Genomic DNA, 9,135 nt, shown 5'->3' with positions numbered 1-9,135 from the left:
TGCGCCCCCCGGAACCAATCATCCAGCCTCGAGCGTTCGGGAGAAGGCGGAGGCCTCCAGTGCAGCCCGACACTCTCAGCAGCCCGGGAAAGCATAGCGGTCAGCTCTGGATCTGACTCGGGCAATGCCACTCTACCTGACGGTTGCCACGCAGCCGAATCCTCATCTCCAGAGCCTAGCTCGCCCTCCGATGCAGCGATCGACATCCTGTCCTCTGCCTGTGTCCCACACAAGATGCTGGACCCCGCCCTGTCCGAGGACCCAGCACACTCGTCCGGAAACCCCAGGGGCTGCGCCATGCTTGAGGAATGAGAGACCTGCGGAGACGTACTCGACGGGGAAGCTCTCACTGTAACCCTCAGGTCTCCCTGACCATGAACCGAAGTAGCCCTCCGAGAACCGGAAGAGCTAGAGCAGGGCATGGCAAGGGGGATACCCCCCCATTTAATGAGGAGGTATCTAGACCGCAATGTCGCGATGGTCATGTTCCCGCACTGAGAACATGACTCATCCATGAATGGTGCTTCAGTGTGCTGTAAGCCCAGGCACGATAGGCAGCGATCATGACCATCAGATTGAGGCAGGAAACGACCGCATCCAGAAACGCACGAGCGGGAAACCTTCTTTAAAAAGACGCCCGTCGCTCGTGGAGCTCTTTTAGACATTTGCTCTTTTAGGAAAAAAGGAAACACTCTTTTAGAGAGAGCGCTGAAGCGCCCAGGCGAGGTCGCGGCGAGACCGCAGAATGGCAGCTGCAGCACGCCGAAGATGAGCAGCACTGAATTGCAACGCGCCGTAACACCAACACCAGCTGTTTCTTCCAAACACTCGCGGAGATTCGTCCTGAGAAGGCTCGGCTCCGAAGCGAAAAGCTGATGTGCGTTTGCACGTGCTCTCCTTTTATACCCGCGCTGCGGGGCGGGGTGCGCGTGGCGAAACACGCACGCCAACTGTCATTGGCTTGTTTAGTTTACACTCTAAGGTGATTGGGCTCTCGGGCAAGATCCCAATTCGTCAGTCATGACTGACGTAACGTAGAACGTGACTGACTGAAAGGGAACTTATTTTACAATTATTTTTGCAATGTGAGAAAAAAATAGCAATCACGCAGAGTTTCCTAACAAATTCTCATTACTGTAATTCACTGTCTGTGTAGAATCACAGGGATTCTGTAGCTTATTCAAGGGTCCCAAGGCGATAACAGGGAAACACCCTGGATGGATCCATCACAGGGCTCAAAAATGATATATGTTATTTAAATTATTGTTATATATTTTACCAGTCTAAAGTTTGGAAACACTTGACTGAACTCATGTTTCTAACAGTCTTATGCTTATGCTTAAAAGCATGAAATTAGTTTTATAAAATTGTAATATAATAGTATCTTTAACTACTGTGTATATGAATTTTAATCAGATGGCTTTACTGATGCTTATTTATGCTCTTTTTAAAATCTGGATATGTTTTCAGAAGAATCACTTAAACATTATCAGAGTATCAAAGTCACCCTTGGGTTACAGTCATACAATTCATCACCAAGACCCTGACAGCTCCAGCACAGCACTAAAAATGAACTATGGGAAACCATAAAAAGTTCATAATTGAAGTTCTGGTCCATTTTAAGCTAGATGACCGGATTTAGGCTCCACGGATAGGGAAGATGAGAGACGGTTGATTTAAAATCAGTTGATGTTAACACGAGTAAAGACATGCTGGCTTTGGAGAGCCAAATGACAAACATGATGATACATGTCATACACACCAGCGACACGACTGAGCTCGTTAATGATGTCATCAAAAGCTGTGGGCGAGAAAAATACTTCTTTAATACACGTTTTATGGAACATTTTCCAGCACACATTTACATTTTTCTATATTTGATAAGACAATGCTGAGAGATGGTACCTTTGCCAGAAACATCAATCTGTGACACATCTTGGCCTCTGTCATCGGTGATGGTTGCTTTATATAGTCCCACATCCCTCTTGGAGAACTAGAATATCAGGATAAAAAATTGAACAAAAAAACACAGCATCTCACAAAAACAGGCCACCTGAGTGATGCTTTTTTTTAGAGCATTACCGGCAGAATAGTTTTTGTGCTACATTGTCTTGGGAGTAAATTATAGCTTTTTCATATAGTTTTATAAAAATAGCTTTGACAAAAAATGTAAAAGAATAACCAGCATTACAAAAAATGACTATGGCACTCAATTGATTGAGACCCCTGGTTTCAATCCTCAGGGAGGCAGAAGCTCTTAAATTTATTTCTCATGTGAAATGTTCTTATGGTAGTTCTCATAAGATGTCAGGAGCGATTATAACAAATGCAGTATAATTTTGACATGTGTCAAGCTTCTTTGTATTTATGGAAGTTGCACAAGCTGTTTTACTTTGTAACTGTGAAGAATATCGACTGAAAAAACAGAGCAATTACCCATAACAGTCCAGCAGGGATTATTTGTCTTTTTACTGAAATAACCTTTGCTATGGCACTTAGCATTGAGCATGCTTCAGTACACTTTTGATACATTTTAAACTTTGATTATGGAAAGCACAAACACAAACGTCTGTTACTGGCTACACTAGCGGTCACGAACCCATAAATGGGTCATAGATCTGTTCTGCTCTCTGGACATGATGGAAAAAACAATTGTGAATAATGCTAATAAACTGCAATTAGCCATATAAATGTGTATTGATTCACAATATCAGGATACCATGCAAAACATTTAAGAGAAGTAGAAAAGCTTCCCCTTATATTTAGTTGTTGACATTAAAAGGCTGTGCATTAAACTCAGTTTTTTTTTTTTTGTTTAAGCAAATTCACTAATGCTAATAGCTAATACAATTTAGCCCAGTGTTTGTTTCATGTGTAAGGCTTTTAGATCACTGTTCTATTGTTTATGTATTCACTGGAAATTTTAAATAACCTGGAATATAATATTTGGGTGAAATGCTGTTTTAATATATAGTTTAGTCATGAAACTCTAGATGACGCAGGCTGATGGGTTGTTAACGTAACTGATGATATTCAGAGAGTTAAATGACTTGGCACAAGCTGATTGGTTCATGCTGCATATGCAGCCAATGAGCTTACTGCCTTGCATTTATATGGCTGGCTGGCATTCACTAGAGATTCCTGCAGCGCGCTTCAGAGTTTCTCTGAAACCCTCCACCTTCCCCAGCTTCACCTGTATTGATCTGCTACGGGGTTATTTTATATGCTATTTGTACAGCAGCAGTATGTCTTAAATACTCACGGCACCGTATCACTGTATGCATTGGAAGTAGCAAGTTCCTGTACTTACTTGCAGCAGCAGCAATAATCTACAACTACAGCAATAACCAACAGCAGCAGCGTAGCAGATCTATTCCGCCAAGACCAAATACACTAACATTGTCATATCCATCACCATGCTAAAATCTTCAGAGAGTTGTCATGATTAAAATACATTTAAATGTGTGATTTTAAGGCTTTTTGGTAAGCTTTGACAGATTAGAGTGACATTTGACTAAACTATTTTTAGCTTCAGTGTTTATGAAATGAAGTGCTCACATTAGTTAGGGGGAACTTGCAGACTCCTGAGTTCAAGTCAGCAGGCACCTCAGAAATCACCTCTACATCATCCTTATACCATTGGAACACAGAGTCCTTCTTCAAATTAGCCACCTGAAGGGGGTCAGACATGCAAAAAAAGACCATATATCATCAGTCAGTCTTCAATTTGATATACAGTTTGCTTTGGCTAAATCATTCCCGTTCAACTTGCCTTGCAAACAAGAGTGACAGAGGCATTATCACCAACTTGAATGGAGAGGAACTCCATAAAATGAGGGCCTGGAAGAATAAAAATAGAAAATTAACATTATGAAATCATGGGAAACTCAAAGAATCAGTGAGCAACTATACTGAAAAACATAAACCTAAACCAGTGGTTTGCTAGGCTTAGCTGGTCTCACAGCCTGGCAAGGATGTTTGTTATCTGGTTTAGCTGGGAGGTCAAGAGACAAAATTTGGGATTCAAAATCTACTAGTCTGAGAAGAATCTACTACATAATACAGTATAAAAACTGGTATATTATTCAAATCTCTTCTTGCATGTTCTACGGAAGCAAGTCATGCAGGTTTGGAAAAAACATGAGGGCGATGAAAGGACCTTAATTTTAGGATGAACTATTCATGCGAGCAATAGTTTTTCATTAGGGAACCAATAAGAGATTTTTGTATATAATGCAAAGCTGGTTTGTAAACCTCAAAAAAGTAATATCAAGAATGGATTACAAAACCGCAGGTTGTAATTCACTCTATCTGAAGGTTATTTCAACAGCTGCATCAACAGGATGAGTGCAGTACCCTCTTTCACACGAATGTACTCCCTCCTTTGGTATTCCGCCTCAGCCAGCGCTGCCTTGAAGGCTGGAAAAGGAAAATAAAGCAGGAACTATAAGAGGTCAGTGAGTAGAGTTCAACAGAGGAGCACGATATCTCAAGATGAGAGCTACAGAAGCCCTCAAGCGATGCTGGCTCTCACCGTCTCCGATCAGCACCAGAGAGGACTGGGCCTTGCCTCTGCCATCTTGGATCTGCACGGTGAAAGTGCCCTCGCTGTCGTCAGTGAAATGATCCATCACCATCTCAATAATGCCCGTAGCTGCATCGTGACTCATTTTAGTTTGCTGTGAAAAAGCCGGAGAGGTAAACATTTCTCTCCTGGGCTTTTCTTAGGAGGCTCACGCAAATGGAACAGAAAAACATAACAGATGGTAATATTGCAATAGAGCTGAATCTATTTATTTGGATTGGTTATGTTTTCGTGCACAGCAAAGGTTGGAGCTAAGCTTAAAGGGATTGTTCACAGAGAATGACAATTCAGTAATCAAATACAAAACCTGTATGTCTTTCTTTCTACCACAGAAAACAAAAGGCATTACTTATAGCAGAAATTCCATGCTGGCCTTTTCAGTTCAGTGAAAGGGATGCAGCAGTATTATTTTGTAAAAAAAAAAAAAAAACACTAAAATTTTAAATAACATCATTATATATGCACAGATAGATCTTGAGATCCTCAAAAAATGCTTACATTTAACGAGCGTTATTCAATTATTTGTGTTTGTGAAAATTAAGTTGGAGGACAAAGGATATTAGAATATACACACTAAAAATATAATACTACATTATTACATTTAATATATCAGCCAATATATATTCAAAATAATCTGATAACCAGTATGATACTGATATTTTCTGTATTCCTAAAGTTAAATATTTTCAGTACATAATTACTTTAGTCATTTTGAAATTAGTACAGAAGTCATATGGATGCTGTTTGTGATGCTTTTACTGTGCTGTTAAACAACTTATTTTATGTTTCATAGACGAAAGAAAGTCATATGTGGTTTGGAGGATCCTAAGGATGAGTAAATAATGACAGAATCTTCATTTTTGGGTAATATAAAACTCTCTGCTTTCTGTTTATGAAATAATGAAGACGTGGTTGCCTGTACCACTTTATTTGCAGTTGTTTACCTCACAGTTGACAAGCTCCTTGTTATTGGCAAAGAATTTGTAGGTCACAGCAGAGGAGATGCCCTCAGCTTGCAGCCAAAAGCGCATACGACCTCTCTCTAGAATCTTATAGGCCAGTTCAGTCTTCAGAGGGATAACTGTGACACAAGAGATGTGATGAGTGACAATCTGACATATTGTCTTGTGTGTTGTCACTGTTCATACGCATGACTTTACACTTGTGAAATAACACATGCCGATCATATAGAAAAATATCAAGAGTTTTTAAGCGATAAGCCATGTCCTTTTTTACAGTGAATTTGAAATGCTTAAATGCTATTGTCAGGCCACAGACTGTATAAAAACATGGACGTAGTGTCCGTGACGTCACCCGTAGGTTTCTGAAGAGCGGTTTTGAAGCTCAAAGTGGGCGGAGCCGGCCGTCGCCATCTTGGCAGCGTGTCATGCCCAGATAATCGAAAATGGGCAAAGAAGTGGGAGCTGGTTGCTGAAACCACGCCCACCTAGCTCGAAGCCGGTGACAGCGGTGGTAATCCACCTGTCACTCAAGTGGCCACGCCCTTAATTATGCAGAACTTTAAGGCTTAATATAATTTAAATGGATGAGTTATAAAAAAATTAACTCCCCTCACAGTTGTCATGAAGGGCAAAATTAACTATGTAGATCAAAATTATTTTTTGTACCAGGCTGTAAACATTTTTTTCTGCTGTAAAGTTGGGCATTAACTCCCCTCACAGTTGTCATGAAGGGCAAAATTAACTATGTAGATCAAAATTATTTTTTGTACGGCTGTAAACACATTTTTTTCTGCTGTAAAGTTGGGCATTTTAACATGGGGAGTCTATGGGACTGACTCCCTTTTGGAGCCAGCCTTTAGGGACCAGTCGATGAATTGCAGTTTTAGTCACTGGCTTCACGAGAGAGACCGGAAGGTTGCCACTTGTGTCAGAAACAGCATGAAGCTAAACTATTGTTGCCAAGTCCGCGGTTTTCCCATGGAATTGGGCTACTTTAACACTGTTGCCGCGGGTTGTTTTTCATGTCCGCGGGTTGAAGTGTCTCCAATAACATGATATTTATCATCTGGAAGGCGAATTTTAGCTGGGGAAGCCCGCCAAAAGACGTGTATTTTACCCCCCGGAACGCCATTTTTAACTGGGGACCCCCTCGAAACACCACTGGGCTAGTTTTGGGCTAGTTTTGAGTACCAATTGGGCAGGTTTTCTTGTGAAAACCTGGCAACCCTGACCTAATCCCATTTAACTTTGGTAAAATCACTGTAATAGCCTCAAGTGTTTTATAAAACAGTGGTACTAGTAATTTGAAAAAAAGACACTAATGTTCAATAGATAGTCATGTTATTATTAATAATATGTCATGTCATACAGTTTATTATTGCAGGGTCATTAATGGTTGCCAAGCAATGTAGCAACAAGGCAGATTAAAATTCAGGGTTCCCATACTTGAATATTGCCATCTATCTAGATAAAATCATAGAGTGATACATTTCTACACTCAGAAAAAGTCATTTTTAGCCAATAAATTGTTTTAGAGCAAAGAATAACTAAAAATGTATACACACTATGGAAATTTTGGAAGCACAGTGATTCTATACATTAACATTAGGTAATTATGCAATAGATAATACTTAAATTTTTTTTACATTCCAAATACTAGAACAATAACTATGGATTAATGTGCCACAAAACGAATTGTGAAATGTTACAATCATTTCCATGACCTTTTAGGATTTTCTTGTATTCCATCATTTTACAAGCTTGGAATATTTCCAAGACTGTGGGAGCCCTGAATAGTACATGTACACGTGTTGAACATGGTTTGTGTTCAATCTCTACTATCCAGGGTCACTCACTTGGGTTGCGTATGTCATAGCTGAGGGCCAACATCTTCTCCAGCTCTAAAATGGAGGACAGAGGCAACTATAAACACTTTCAAAGACATAACAGAAGACAACACAAATCTTATTAGCATTATTATTTTTATTACTAAGGATCTTTGTACAATATGTAATATTACAGGAACCCCTTCACGGCAGATGATGTAGCATCCATAATACAGATCAACACACTGACAAGTATCCGACAGCCAAATCAAATAAGATTCGAATCTGTCAGTGGAATGTTTTGATAGTGTCTGGCTCTCTATATAATTTTGAGGAAGGGTATTAATAATGAAGGTGATAGTCATAATATATTAACAGCCCTCACCTTCTGCTGAGATCTTGTAGCTGGCGGAGGCACCGTCACTATGTGTAACAGACACAGAGTATGTGCCCAATTCCTCTTTGTCTGGGTTCTTAAAAAGCAAAGTTGAGCTAAAGAAACAAATGAGCAAACATTAGTGTCTGTTCGGTGGGACATCAAAAGGAAAACAAACGGAATTAAATATGCACAGACTGTGGCATTGCCCTAAATATGCTTTGAGCTAATATGTATCTGGTCCAGATCTAGTTAGGACACATCGTACGTGTGTTTGTCTTACTGGCTGCCTGATGTCTTCACGATGATTCCCTTAGAGAAGTCAGTCATTTCTTGGTAGGACTTCTTCCACACAAACTTTGATTTCTCCGCTATTTGGCAGCTCTCAAAAGAGAGATAAATGTCACCTGATTCCTCATCGACGCCACATTTGATTTCCTGGGTGCCTTCAACATAACAGAACAGAGAAGAATTTGCACACAAGCAAACAAGATGTGCAGACTACAAAATAGGATATTTACAGTTGGGACAGAGTGGGATTATTGAAAAGTACTGTTCCCTATGATTAGAAAAAGTTGGAGGACACAATATTCAATTTATCAGATGTAAATAATGAATATTATCTCCATATACTAATTCATACATTGAATTACTCATATGGAAATACATATGATCTTAATATTAATTAGATGATATTTCGCTCCTCTGAAGATCTAAAATGGACTACGAATGTCCAGGGATGGGCAGTATTTCAGATACATGTATTTAAAATACGTATTTGAAATACAAAATACTATTTAGTATTTTGTATTTGAAAGCCTTCAGCAAAAAATCTAATGTAATTTGTATTTAAATACATTTAAGATTAGTATTTTTGCATTTTCAAAATACATAAAATACTTTGTGCCAGTCAACCTCTTTATCAGGGTGCTGATTTAGTTCAGACACACCCCCTCCCCCAACCCCAACATTCATCACGTGAGCTGCAGCTGTACAACTCCATTCAGCATTGGGTGAGTGACTTTTCTGGAATAAGATAAGGTGAGGATGTCATGGTCAATTGTACATGTTGATTAAAGTTAAAATAGTGCAACATTCAGATTTGCCGTCAGTTAACATGAAAGAATAAAAGAGCACTGACAAGGGGAAAAATAGTGTTAGCCAATCAGTTTTAATAGCTAATCGTGTTTTTTTTTTTTTTATCAACTAGCTTGTCAAATGTGTTTAAAGCATTGCTGCAGGTTAGGGCTGGGTGATATGACAATACATATCGTGGCGATGATATAAAGTGTGAATCAACGGAAATTTTTCTAAATCGTTTACATAGATAGGCCTGTTGGGGAAAGCAAATATATCCGTGTAGTGGGCAGGAATTATTCATTCATT

At 39.5% G+C, this 9,135-nt stretch overlaps 1 protein-coding gene across 1 annotated transcript in view; it reads right to left on the bottom strand.

Annotated features, from left to right (window-relative positions):
• LOC107572023 (myomesin-2-like) overlaps positions 1-9,135 on the bottom strand; it is a 40,028-nt gene that overhangs the window by 8,643 nt on the left and 22,250 nt on the right. The window contains exons 19-28 of the mRNA XM_016258424.1: positions 8,033-8,195; positions 7,759-7,865; positions 7,404-7,448; positions 5,530-5,666; positions 4,535-4,679; positions 4,357-4,419; positions 3,773-3,840; positions 3,559-3,672; positions 1,906-1,993; positions 1,763-1,801 (exon numbers count right to left, since the gene is read on the bottom strand). Of these exons, the coding sequence (XP_016113910.1) occupies positions 1,763-1,801; positions 1,906-1,993; positions 3,559-3,672; positions 3,773-3,840; positions 4,357-4,419; positions 4,535-4,679; positions 5,530-5,666; positions 7,404-7,448; positions 7,759-7,865; positions 8,033-8,195 (969 nt within the window). The remainder of the gene's footprint in view (positions 1-1,762; positions 1,802-1,905; positions 1,994-3,558; positions 3,673-3,772; positions 3,841-4,356; positions 4,420-4,534; positions 4,680-5,529; positions 5,667-7,403; positions 7,449-7,758; positions 7,866-8,032; positions 8,196-9,135) is intronic.

This window comes from Sinocyclocheilus grahami, unplaced genomic scaffold (assembly GCF_001515645.1).
Source record: "Sinocyclocheilus grahami isolate Dianchi unplaced genomic scaffold, SAMN03320097.WGS_v1.1 scaffold1683.1, whole genome shotgun sequence".
Classification (NCBI taxonomy): Eukaryota; Metazoa; Chordata; class Actinopteri; order Cypriniformes; family Cyprinidae; genus Sinocyclocheilus; species Sinocyclocheilus grahami.
This window is presented reverse-complemented; position numbering and strand designations above follow the sequence as displayed.